The following is a 14,355-nucleotide window of genomic DNA, read 5'->3' as shown; positions in this document are numbered from 1 at the left end:
CTGGATTCCTTAGGGCACGTATCTGCTGATATTGAGCATATCGTACTCAAAATCGCTCTGCGCATGCTCAGAACCAGCAGATACGGGCAGTAACAGAGCCCTTTCCTGTGCCCTAACGCACGGAAAGGGCACTTATTACAGCCTACGATAAAGGGGAGTGATCGGGGCGGGGAAGAGGTGTGTGGCCATAGGCAATGTACCGTGTGAGTGTGCCAAACTCAAGTACATGTAGCCACGGCTGTAGCAAACTCTACAGCCGTGGAAGTAACCTTGATTTTCCGCCAGATCTCTTGCTCCAGTTATGGTACTAGTATAAGATGGTCTATAAAGTGTTAAAAAATAGATTTATAAATAAAATAATAGTGGGGTCCCCCCTCCTAATGCTATTAACCCTAGTGCTGGCAGGCTAGTGCTGGTTTTGGCAAAATCGGTGGGACGGGGAGGGGGGGTGCATGGGGTGCCCCCGGTTTTACTGAAACCATCACTAGACCAACCAGCAGAGGTGGGTGACACTATAGCAGGGGCACACGCAGCAGGTGTCTTCCTGCCATATTGCAAACCAACTCCAGGCTGTTCAGCACAGGGCTGGATTCATTAGAAAGTGGGGTTGGCAAAAAATGTGCAGGCCCTGCCTCTAGGAAGACCCAGCCTCATGCTGAAAGCACTAGGACTCTGCCTACACCCCTGGGGCGGTAGATGTAAGTTAGTAAAGTAAAAGGAAAGAGAAAGTGTAAAACACGATTTTACTTTGTGGAACTGCAAGTCCCAGCCAGCCAGGGCTGCCATTAACAGTCTGGGCATCCTGGTGCTTCTCGAACACCAAGCACCAGAATATCCATGGCAGCCAGGGCATGCTGACACTTGGAGAATTACAAGCGCCACCAAACCCTGACACCCAGGGCCCACTGTGACATGTAGTCCTACAAAGTAAAATGTTAATTAAACCACAAAACCCTCTTTTTAACCACATTACTGTAATGAAAATAATAAAACCACTAAAATAAAACACACAACACTCATTTAAACCACATATATTTATTAAAAATGATAAAACCCCATATGTTTACCATCTAATGTCTTCATCTGTAAGGGATCCAATCTTGTCATCTTTTACACCCAATAAGGCTTGTAAACACCACCATCTCCTCTGTCACCCAACTCTGCTGCCTAGGTGTCACCCTTGACTCCTCTCTCTCTTTTGCCCCCCACATTCATTCCCTTGCCCAGTCCTGTCGCTTCCAACTACGCAACATCGCCCGCATCCGTCCCTTCCTCTCTCAGGATGCCACCAAAACTATCATCCACGCACTCATCATCTCCCGCCTGGATTATTGCAACCTTCTCCTCACTGGCCTCCCCCACTCCCATCTCTCTCCCCTCCACTCTATACTCAACGCGGCTGCAAGACTCATCTTCCTCTCACGCCGCTCCTCCTCTGCCTCCTCTCTTTGCCTCGCCCTACACTGGCTTCCCTTCCCCTATAGAATTCTCTTCAAGCTCCTCACCACCACTTACAAGGCTCTCTCCCACTCTACTGCCCCCTACATCTCTAACCTCCTCTCCATACACACTCCGGCCCGCTCCCTGCGCTCAACCAATGATCGCCACCTCTCCTCCTCTCTTATCACTTCTTCCCACTCCAGAATCCAAGACTTTTCCCGTGCAGCCCCCCTTCACTGGAACGACCTCCCTCGTTCCATCCGTCTCTCTCCTACTTTGTGCTGCTTCAAACGTGCACTGAAAACTCACCTCTTCCGCATAGCCTACCAACCATCTACTTAACCCCCTCATCTCCACCACTCGCTCTCCCTTCTCTCTTCTGGCTCCCTTTGTGCCTGATTCTGTCTACCCTCCTTTAGGATGTAAGCTCACATGAGCAGGGCCCTCTTCCCTCCTGTATCCTCACCTGTTCTTCTGCTCCGTGCTTATTGCAGCTGCCTGCCTGGAGTTTCTGAAGTATTGGTATTTTTGTTTATTGTTCTGTACTGTTTCACCCTGTATAGTCTACTGTTTGTACTGTGTACGGCGCTGCGGAAATCTTGTGGCGCCTAACAAATAAATGATAATAATAATAATAATAATAATAATAATAATAATAATAAACAGTCAAAAACCAAACCATAATATTCCTAATGTCCTCTTGCTGTCCAAAAAAAATAACATTCCAGGACCTGGAGTAGTCCAATTAAAAGTAACCCCCCCTCCCAAAAAATATTCCAAAAGTCCATGTAAACAATCTTCTTATCTTTGGTCACAATAACCCCATAATAATTCCACAGGAACAGGGTTTGCAACATAAAAACCATAAGGAATGAAAGGGGTTAATAACTATCGGAGGAGGGGAACTGACAGGTTCATACTTACCTGCCACGCCTGTGTACTATAGCAGCCCTGCGCCTGAATTCAACAAGCCGCGGATCTTGAGATCCGTGGCTTGGTGAATTCGGGTGCGCGCAAATTCGAAATATGAGTGTGAATTTCTAGAATGTATGCCCTAGTGAATCATCATCATCATCATTTATTTATATAGCGCCAGCAAATTCTGTAGCGCTTTAAATGTCCCTTTCCTTTAGATAGCTTCAATGGAGGACCTCCTTGCTTGGACCACACCTGCAAGATAGTTTTTTTGGCTGCTGCAGTTTGACACAAAAGAACCTACTATCACCTCTTGATATGCCTATGATTGCCTATTCTGGAGTGAAGGGGTGATAATTTACTAGTTTCGTTTTAGCAAGGTTTCTGACCCTAAGCCAGAATGCCCGTACCAATGGACATCCCCATTAACAATTAAATATATCCGCTTCTTCCTTCTGGAATTTTGTGTACAGAGAATGTTTACTCATTCACATCAGTCCTGGAGCACCAGATGAAAAAACCACACAAATATAGAGGAGAATATACGCACTTCACACAGATAAAGCCCTGGTTGGAATAAAACCCATGGTCGCAGCGCTGTGAGACACCAATGCTTATAAAGCTTCAACTAGAACAATTAATAGGGTTAGGGAGAGTTTCAAACTACCTTACAGGGACAATATGCAAATAAGCCACTCCTATAAAGGAGAGTATACTATCAAAAATGTATTTAAATGGCAGCCCTTTGAACCATGCTGTATATACTGGTTATTCATAACATGACAAAGGCTATTACTGAGACATAGGGGTATTTACTAAAGGGCAGAGAGACCTATTGTCATTGAAAATTAAACTTTTTACCTGCGATGGAGCTCAGTGGTGCTAATTATTTGTTTTATTTATTTTGCAAGCGCCACAAGTGTTCTGCAGTGCCGTATATATGGATTTAGAATATACAACAAAAGGACAAAATAACATAAGTACAAAAGTGACAGTTTTTTTTAATACAAACAGCACATTTACATTATTACACAAATGCAACCTGCAAAATTACTTAATTACATAACGAAAACACTTGGAGAGAGGGCCGTGTTCATGAGACCTTACATTCTAGATGGAAGGGAATACACATAAAGGATGAGATTAAGGGCTAGATTTACTAAGCGGCGGGTTTGAAAAAGTGGGGATGTTGCCTATAGCAACCAATCAGACTCTAGCTATCATTTTGTAGAAGGTACTAAATAAATGAAAGCTAGAATCTGATTGGTTGCTATAGGCAACATCCCTACTTTTTCAAACCTGCAGCTTAGTAAATCTAGTCCCAAGTCTTTGAGCAGAGGTGATGATGTGGAGGTGGAAGTGTTAGGAGGAGGGTTGGTAGACTGTAATGAAAAGAGGAGTTTTAAGGTCATGATTGATGGCTTGGAGATTGGTGGATAGTCTAACTGGGCATGGGAGTTTGTTCTAGAAGTTGGGAGTAACACAAGAGAAATCCTGATGGCGTGAGTGGGAAGAGTTAATCAGTGAAGAGGTGAGGTGGCGATCATTGTCAGAGCCGTATGGGCAGGAGGGAATATATATTTAAATAAGTTTGGATATGTAGGAGGGGAGAGCATTGGTTGAGGATTTTATAGGTGAGGGTAAGGAGTTTGAATTAGACTCTGAAGAGGACAGGGTGCCAGTGGCAGAGATGGGTGGTAGAAGTAGAGTGGTGAGAGAGGAAAATGAGTCGGGCAGCATCGTTGAGGACAAATTGAAGCGGGGAGAGAAAACAGATGGCCACAGAGGTGAAGGTTACATTAATCAATGTGAGAGAAATGGCCTGATCCTGGAAGTATTACAAGGGAGGCAGCAACAGGATATGGAGAGAGACCAAATATAGGTGAAGGAGAATGAAGTTTCAAGGATGACATCCAGTTAGTGGACTTAATGGACCGGAGAGGCGGTGGTATTTTCAATGGAGAGAGTGAGGAGGGGAAATGAGAGGGCATGAGGGGGGGGGGGGTGAAACAATAATTTTTGGCTTAGAAATATTAATTTTAAGAAAGTGACATCCAAGAGGAGATGGGTGATAGGTCATGTACCTTTGAACATGATTTTGAATGTGCTTGGTTAACTCTAGAACTAAGACCTGTCATGAAGGATATACAACCCTGCAACCAGGATATTGCAGCTTTTTTACTTTCATTTCTTTTTCCTAAAATTGACAATTTGTTTTTCACTTGAATTTTGTTGGTTGCAAGGTCACATTAAGAGTGGAAAAGGGTCTGACATGACTTTACATCACATACACCTGCAATTTAAATAAGAGTGTGTAGACTTTTTATATCCACTGTATATGCATTGGGGTCCAGGTCTGACTGAGTTGTATTTACAGAAACACATACTTGTTGAACTTAGCCTGAGCTTGCACTTACCTTCCCTTTCCACATTCTACCTCTTTATGAATAAGGAGTTGTGAGAGGAAGATGCGATCGAATCTGCATATGGACAAAATGTTATGGTCACCAGTGCAGCATAAACTTGTAGAACAAGGGCTAGAGGTCTTCACCTTTAGCAGTGGCCTTTCCCGTAGAGACTGGTTATGCTCACAGGTACTCGGATGCCCCCAGGACTTATGCTCAGAGTAGTATAAGTTTATACCTGCATGGCAGTGCACAGGTACAGGAGGTAATGCACAGAGTAGGACAGGCCAGGGGGTCTGCGGATTGGGCAGAGCACTGGTGGAGAAGTCAGATACCAGCAGGGTCAGAGTCACAAGCACTGGTTCAGTGTCTGGGTACAGGCGGGAGGTCAGGGTCACAGGCAATGGTTCAGAGTCTGGGTACAGGCAGAAGATCAGGGCAACAAGCAAGTATTTAAAATCCAGGAAACAGGCAGAGGTCATACACAGAAATCAATCCAAAAGGCTTTCACCAAACACAGCACAGAAACAGGTTAACTAACACGAAACTGGACGCTATAACCAGCAGTGAGGCTAAGCCCTCCCTGCCTTAAATACTTTGATGTGCCAATCAGAAAAGAGGAGGACAGGGCTGACAATCAGCCTCAGGAGGCTGCTAATTAATTACTAGCTGGCATAGATAATAATATAAACCAGGAACATGTATAAATATATAAATGAACCAATTTAAATCATAGGAGAGCTCCCCCTGGTGTTGGAGGATGTCCCTACACCCTCTTACTCTATGCCACAAAGATAAGCCCAAGGAAAAATAACAGTGCATTGAAACTAATACACGCACCCGGCTATTAGATCATGCCAGGATGCGGCATACCGGCTCGTGACACAGAAGCACTGTGTATTTTATGCAAAAATAAGAAGCATATGTAAAACTCTACATTACCCCTCAATTTAAATACTTGCTACTGTGTAGAGATACCAACAGTGCTCAATGTGATGTGGTATGTGCCAGTATAACATCCCAGCACTTCTACTTCTACTTCAATTTAAGCTGCACACATACTCTGCTATCCTTGCATAAGACTTGCTGCCATCTGCAAGCGGCAACGGATATGATCCATTCTCCCCTCCCTCTCTTACCCTATGTATGTGTGTATGTCTGTGTCCATCTCCTCCCTGCCCTCCCTATATGTGTCTGTGTTCATCTCCTCCATGCCCTCCCTATGTGTGTCTGTGACTGGTAAGTCCCATGGGACGCGCACCACAAGTCAGGTGGCGTCCCATGCGTGCAGTCTGCAAGAGAGGCAGACAGAAGAATCTGCCTCTCCTACACTCCGCAGCTGAATGAAGGTAAGTGTGAGGGAAGGGGGGGGGGTCGTTTAATGTAATGAGGGAAGGGAGGGTTGTCTTAATGCAGTTAGGGAAGGTGGGAGTTTCATTAATGAAATAAGGGAATGGGAGGAGAAGGGATTTGTCTAGGTGTAATGAGGAAAGCAATGGATTTTCCTTAATGTAATGAGGATGAGGGGTAGACTATTATTTTCATTTTTGTTTGTGTGTGTTGGCTAAATATTTAATGGTGAGTGCTATTAATTTATTTGTGGAGTGATGGTGGGGTATTAAATTTAATAGTGGAGCCTATTAATTTAAGATTAAGTAATCAGACCTTTAATTTAATGCTGGTGTGGTTTGGGGGCTATTAATGGAATGAGGGAGAAGAAGAGAATTTATTAAAGGTGAATATGAATTATTTCATATCGGGGATGGGTGTGGGAAATTGGTATATTTATTAAGTGTAAATGCTATTAATTTATTACCAGGGATGTTTGGGGGGAGGGAAAAATATTTGTTACTATCCTGGGTCCTGCCATTTTGAATTAACATAAATTATTGTTGGACTAGATTTTGAATGATCGCCTCGTATTGTACCTGTACCCACGATTCCCACCCCATCCCAGTTTTATACCAAAAAGAAAACAGAAAAATGCTACTGTTTATTGTTGTAATATTTATTGTTATTATATATGTACATGTTTCTTCAATAAATACAAAGTTTTAAAAAAGAAACTTTTGCTACTAGGCTTGATTCAAGTAAAAAACTAAAATAAATAAACCTCTATAATACAGGTGGCAAAATCTTCTCTTGTATAAATAAAAAACCAACACATGTATTGTAAAATGTGCCCAGAAAATCATATAATATCAGCACGAGCGATAAGGAATGCTTCATGGTGTGCAGTCTGTGGTGCAGTGCTTAGGATTGCTGCCTCACAGCCCTGTGGGTATGGGTTTGATTCCAACCAGGGCCCTATCTGTGTCAGGGGCGGATCTAGGAAATGACTATACCCCGGGCGATGTAGGGTGGGGTGATATAGGCCCCGCCCCCTTTCCAACTTCTAAGGCTGCCGGCGGCTGCACAGTATGTGCAGGTCCATTCAGCAGTGACAGTGTGCTGTCCCGCTGCTTTGATTGTGTTTAAAACACAATCAGAGCAGCCGGGCAGCACACTCTCACTGCTGAACGGACCTGCACAGTGTGTAGCTGTCGGCAGCAAGCCCCCCCCCCTGGATCCGCCACTGATCTGTGTGGAGTTTATTCTGTCCTGTGGGTGCTCTGATTTGTTCCCACTCTAGATACTGATAAGTAAATTAACATACTTGCTTGGTTACTTTGCATCTGACAAAATTAACCCTAGTGTGTGTGGTAGGGAATATAGATTATACATTCCACTAGCGTAGGGCCTGATGTGATTGTTTAAATATTCTCTATAAAATGTAGACACTATATAAATAACTGTTAATAATAAATAAACTGTTAATAAAGCAGAAATTTATAATAGTTACACTAACAGTAGAATTAGAGTAGTGCTTTGTTGTAATTACACTAACAGTGGAGGTAGAGTAGTAATTACACTAACAGTGGCTTTATAAACTATATTTGATGTACACTAATTGAGTTAGAGGCCAGCTGCTTCATTTTGATGCAGAAAAACACAGTTCTAGTACCAGCTGCCACTGACAGTAGTAATAGACAGGTACTCAGTCTGTAAGTGGTGGGATGCAGCCTCTGGACCCCCTGGGACTTGATGGACTACGTTCCGGATGTCCAACTGACCAGGTTCCTTGATCACTAACTTGGACCCTCACAGTCCACATCCCTTTCAGATAGGATAGTAGCTGCTGCCCATGTTCTCTGCTGCCTCTTCAGTTCCTCTCCCTGCCTTTCTCTACCAGAGTAGAACCTGTGGTCTGCATTGATGAAACTGTGCTTGTCATTCAGGGCTCTGATCTGGACCTCTGCTCCTTGTTTGAGGAGAGTGCCCTCCTTTCATGAGCTGGCTGGTGGGCAGGAGGGCATCTGTCCCCCAATCCTGTCATATATTGGGCTGCCATTTTCCAAGTCTGTGGGCCACCTGCATTTTTTTTTCGATTGAAAATGTCCCTAATATGCTGCTGTGCCAAGTCTCACTTCCCACATACTAAAATTTGCCTGCCAGTCCCTAGCTCCTTTCCCGGTCTTCCCACTATCTATAGCTCTCACTCCCATGCTTATAGTAGGCTGGATAGGGCCACCTGTATCCCCGGTTGGAAGTAAAAATGGTTCCTGGAAGTTGTCGTGCAACTTGTCAACCCCCCTTCAATCCAACCAGAAGCAGGGTTTGCACTTTACAAACATTACATATTAGGTGGTAGTTTTATCAAACTTTATAAAAAGGAAAACTGGAGATATTGCCAATACCAACAAATCATATTCTATCTATCATTTATCCAATACAGTGATGGGCAAAAGAAGGCCCTCTGAGCCTTCATCTGTGGCCCTCATCTCCTTCCTGCTTTATTCTCATATTTGTTTGTTATAGCCTGTAACACTTGTATAAAATGTCTGTTGGTATGTGATTACAAAGTAGTTTCTCTTTCTTTGTTTATATATATATATATATATATATATATATATATATATATATATATGGTTTTAACTTATTGCTGAGATTAAGGGTAATTTGCGGCCCTTTTGCTGATTAGTGGCCGCACCATATGACCCCTGAAGTGTGTCAGGTTGTTCATCACTGATCTAGTACATTATAGATAATGACAGCTAGAATCTGATTGGAACGCTCGTGACACCTCTACTTTTTCTTTATAGAAAGTTTGATAAATTTACCCCTAAATACATAAGCTGTAGGATGCTTTTCGCACTGTAATCATATATAATATCTAGTGACGATGCACAGTTGGGGATTTTACAGATCAATCACTATCGATTTGTGATATAGATTGGAAAATACACTTGGGTAATAGCAGTGGTATTTTCTGTTTCAAACTTGTAATCACTGAAAGAATTCAATTTTGCAGCACAATGTATTACTTTGTAACACAATTTATTGTGCGGTATAAAATTATTTTAGCAACGACACACGATCAAACTTCTGAAGCACAGATTGTACTTTGCAGTATAAAAATATTTCATAACACAACATTGTTTTTCTGGGTACAAAGCCAGTTTGCAACTCACACAATTTGGTTTGTTCCAGATAATCTTAATTTTATGCATTTGGAGCAATTTTCTTGTTATAAAATTAGTTTGCAACACTTAAGCTAGGTACACACTACAAGTTTTTCGTCCAATAATTGGACAAATCAGCCGACATCCGACTGTTTGATCAGATATCGTGTAGTGTGTATACTTACACAATGATCTAAAGTCGCCCCAAAGTGCCGATCTTCGTGTCGTTTGGTTGGTCGTACTGTTTGATTTTTGCTGACCAATCACCTTCCAATCCTGCAGTGTGTATGAATTCACTCGACTATCGGCCAATAATGTATCTCAGAGTGACAGGTCTCATTCACCTTGTCCACGGTTTCTGTCAACTGTCTGCAGCTGTTTCGCTTTAGAGAAGAGACTGACATCGATGGTACGGGCTGCTCCCCCCTCTCTCCCCCTGCACATGTAGTCTTAACCAGGGCTGCCAAGAGGAATTCAGGGCCCCGGTACAACAAATTCATGGGGCTCCCCTTATAGTTGAGTAAGCAAAATAAATTTGCGCCGCCATCGACAGGCTGCCCAATACAATTGCCAGGCTGAATGTCTCTCAATGAATTAAAACCTGAGCTGTCACTACCTTGCAGCCGATAATTTTGACAGATGAAGAGCAGAGATCTGATGATAATCGTGTATAGTGTGTACACGTCAATCGGTATGCTGATCGGGGTTTTCGTTGGTATATCGTTAATCGTTTACTTTTCTGTAGTGTGTACCCAGCTTTAGACCTAGATATATTTATGCAAGTTTATGGTTAATTCTGCAAACAAATGAGTAATGCCAACTCATACTTTATAAAGCCATCTGTCATTTGCAGATGCCCTGCTTATAACACCATCTCCAAATTTATCACAGGTCACAAATATTGCCTTCCTTCTGGTTGGGCCTCTCATGATGTACCTCTTACACCCATATGCCTGCAGAAGAAGCCTGATGGTTCACTTGGTCTGGATCATGTTCACATTGATTGGTATGAGCGAAATATATCAACCATTTTCCTGCTTTCCTCAACAGATGACTCTTGTGTTATTAGTTAGATGTGAATGTGTAAGACAGTGAAGGAATGACATTGGTGACAACTGTATTATCTAATGTACCTTTCCCATTCAATGTTCAAATATCTCTAAAATTACCCTTGGTTGCTGTTGTTGTTGTTATTGTTGTTGTTGTTTAACATTTTGTATGTATCTAAAATATTGACCAGTGAGATGGGAAAAATAATAACATTACTTCCCCTTTAGGGTTCTTCTCCATGTATTACCACATGACCCTGAGTTTCTTTGGACAGTTACTGGATGAGATCTCCATTTTGTGGGTTATTTGTCTTGGCTATTCTATTTGGCTCCCCCAGCCCTACTTCCCAAGATTCATCAGGGGCAGGTAGGATTGATCCCTTATTTAGCTGTCATTTATGTCTGCCTGATAGTCTGTGAGTGATCAATAACGAGTAATTGTTTCTAGGTGTACATAATCACTGGTTTATATGGGTCACTATTGATGTTAGATAATGATTGGCTTTGGTTATGGTTTCCTTTTGATTTGTAACTATTTGCTTTCTAATTCTCTGCATGCATTATGATTTCTTGATAAACAGATCCATAATCAGATTCCAGCACATCGGTCTTTGGAGACATCTAGAGCCTGATCCATTAAGGCACACAGAATGAATGTATCGTGCATTTTTTTTAAAAACGCGCGCAATTCGGGCTTACACACCTCTATTCAAATAAAGTGGATCTGAAGAACTGTCTCTTGTTGAATACAGATCTAGGTATGCTCTGCACTAACAGACAATACACTGCTGGATATGTGCAATACATTTGTGGAATGTCCTAGCAGAACGCAGAGCCGCTATCAGGGGGGTACAGGGAGTACAGCAGTAAGGGGCCCCACAGCAGAGTGCGTTCCTTGATGAATCAAGCCCATAATGTTTAAAGCATGTAGTAATTGTTTTACCTTATTTAATTACCGTATATACTCGTGTATAAGCCGAGTTTTTCAGCATACTTTTGTATGCTGAAAAAGGGCACTCGGCTTATACACGGGTGAACTTACCTGGTGTCCGGTCCCTCGGCTTCAACTTCTGCATATGCGTTCCATCACAGGAAGTTCGGCATTTGGAACGCAAACTTGCGTTCCAAATGCCGAACTTCCTGTTGTTGGAACGCATATGCGTTCCACTGCGGGGTGGATTTACAAGCCGTTCGATCACATCTTCTGGGTCTCCAGGTTTTGCCTTGATTTAAACAGCACCAGTACCTCTTCTACTTCTTAATGATGGTTCTGACAGGGTAAGTTCCTAACTGGAAGCATTTTGCTATATTTGTATAGCTTTTCTCTGCCTTGTACCTCTGAGTTACCGTTGTTTTGAAGTCCTCAGTCATTTGCTTAGAAGAACTTGCATGCTTGTTGAGAGGAGGCATAATATCCTTATATATTTTCTGACTCTCTCTCTCTCTCTCTCTGATTTTATAATCATTTATGAATGTTCCTTGTCATCTAGCTAAAAATGATTTCATAGATTGAACCTATCATTTTTATTTAGGTTTTTAAATTAGCGCTCTTTTCCACCCTAGGCTTATACTCGAGTCAATAAGTTTTCCCAGTTTTATGTAGTAAAATTAGGTGCCTCGGCTTATATTCGGGTCGACTTATACTCGAGTATATACAGTAATCATGTTTGTTAACTAAGTACTTTTGCCTAGAATTTACTATAGTACCTATTCATAGCTGATATAAAAACATTATATCAATCAGAATACCATACCTATAGGTATACTTGCTGACTCTCAGAGAATATGACTTTCAAATTAGTGGATGATCTCCCGGGCTCCCAAAACAGTCTGGCGATCTTCCTTAAGCCGCTCCGCCAACAGTGACATGGTTAAATGATCCATATAATAAACCCCCACCATGGCGTGAGGACGTCATTTGCATCCCTGCTCTGCAGTGAACAGGGCATTATAATAGAAGTCATTACATCTCTCCCAATCCCAACTTCACAGAGTTGCCATCTCCCAGAGGGAGATCTGAAAAGTTGACAACTATGCCCATAGGTTGTCTAGTGAATTAACTGTTTTATGCTGGTTTTATCTGATGTGTAATAGAATCACATTTTTTTTAAGAAAGATAAACTGCTGTTTTGAAATGAATGTAGTTTTTGATGATAAAGCATGAATATAGAAGAAATGAATTTCAGTATGTCACACTAAGGGCAGTGGTTCTCAAACGTCAGGTGGCTCTCACTAGTCAGGATAGCCTTCATTTTAAATGATGACCGCACAATATGCATAGTATAGAAAAGATATAAGTAACAAATATATGTATTATGCATTTGTGTGTGTAGACGTAGAATTCGTGTTTCCTTTTAACTAAATTCAAGTATCCAATGCATCAAATTATTAATCAACTTTTTTGAAAACTAATGAATATATGTAATATGCAATAAGCACATTTAATTATTTTACATTATATGCCTTGTTTTAAATGATAATAAATGTGTGAAAAACTTTTAAGAACCACTACTCTGGAGTGTTAAGGCATATTATATTAGTTCTACAGATCCTTGATGTCCATGTGAAGTAGGGGTGTGCACCGGCCACTTTTGGGGTTTTGGGTTTTGGGTTCTGATTAGCTTGAGGTTTTGGGTTTTGATTTGTTTTGCCAAAACACCCCACGAAAGGTTTTGGTTCTGATTTTGAGTTTTGGGTTCTGATTTTTTTTAAAAAAAGCATAAAAAGTGCTAAAATCCATATTTTATTTTTTTTTCACTCCTACACTATTATTATCCTCAATAACATTCATTTCCACTAATTTCCAGTCTATTCTGAACACCTCACACCTCACAATATTGTTTTTAGTCCAAAAGGTTGCACCGAGGTAGCTGGATGTCTAAGCTAAGCGACACAAGTGGGCGGCACAAACACGTGGCCCATCTAGGAGTGGCACTGCACTGGCAGACAGGATGGCAGTTTGCAAGAGTTTGCTAGAGGTGCAAGATGGAATTGTCCTTGGGCCCTCCCACCCACCCTGATGTTGTTGAAATAGACCCTGATGTTGTTGAAATAGGACATTCACACTTTAACAAACCAATCAGGAACAGTGAACGTAGTTTAATCTCTGGTACTAATATTTCTGGACTGCAGGAACAGTGAACGTAGTTTAATCTCTGGTACTAATATTTCTGGACTGCAGGAACAGTTAACGTAGTTTAATCTCTGGTACTAATATTTCTGGACTGCAGGAACAGTGAACGTAGTTTAATCTCTGGTACTAATATTTCTGGACTGCAGGAACAGTGAACGTAGTTTAATCTCTGGTACTAATATTTCTGGACTGCAGGAACAGTGAACGTAGTTTAATCTCTGGTACTAATATTTCTGGACTGCAGGAACAGTGAACGTAGTTTAATTTCTGGTACTAATATTTCTGGACTGCAGGAACAGTGAACGTAGTTTAATCTCTGGTACTAATATTTCTGGACTGCAGGAACAGTGAACGTAGTTTAATCTCTGGTACTAATATTTCTGGACTGCAGGAACAGTTAACGTAGTTTAATCTCTGGTACTAATATTTCTGGACTGCAGGAACAGTGAACGTAGTTTAATCTCTGGTACTAATATTTCTGGACTGCAGGAACAGTGAACGTAGTTTAATCTCTGGTACTAATATTTCTGGACTGCAGGAACAGTGAACGTAGTTTAATCTCTGGTACTAATATTTCTGGACTGCAGGAACAGTGAACGTAGTTTAATTTCTGGTACTAATATTTCTGGACTGCAGGAACAGTGAACGTAGTTTAATCTCTGGTACTAATATTTCTGGACTGCAGGACTATCTCTGATCGAGATCGTCGAGGAAATTGACGAGGAGGGTGTTGCTGGTGTGGATACAACAGGACCAAGGGATTTAGGTGTCCCATCTAGGAGTAGCACTGCAGTGGCAGACAGGATGGCAGTTTGAAAAACTAGGCCCCAAAGAGCACATAATGCCAAAAAAAGAGTTGCAAGCTGGAATTGTCCTTGGGCCCTCCCACCCACCCTGATGTTGTTGAAATA

General features: G+C 41.8%; 1 protein-coding gene across 1 annotated transcript in view; it reads left to right on the top strand.

Moving 5' to 3' along the window:
• ACER1 (alkaline ceramidase 1) overlaps nt 1–14,355 on the top strand; it is a 71,251-nt gene that overhangs the window by 38,207 nt on the left and 18,689 nt on the right. Inside the window, exons 3-4 of the mRNA XM_075204668.1 lie at nt 10,154–10,268; nt 10,540–10,678. Coding sequence (XP_075060769.1) covers nt 10,154–10,268; nt 10,540–10,678 — 254 coding nt within the window. The remainder of the gene's footprint in view (nt 1–10,153; nt 10,269–10,539; nt 10,679–14,355) is intronic.

The sequence above is a fragment of the Mixophyes fleayi genome, chromosome 1 (assembly GCF_038048845.1).
Source record: "Mixophyes fleayi isolate aMixFle1 chromosome 1, aMixFle1.hap1, whole genome shotgun sequence".
Classification (NCBI taxonomy): domain Eukaryota; kingdom Metazoa; phylum Chordata; class Amphibia; order Anura; family Limnodynastidae; genus Mixophyes; species Mixophyes fleayi.
The sequence above is the reverse complement of the archived record's forward strand: the minus strand, read 5'-3'. Positions and strand labels throughout refer to the sequence as shown.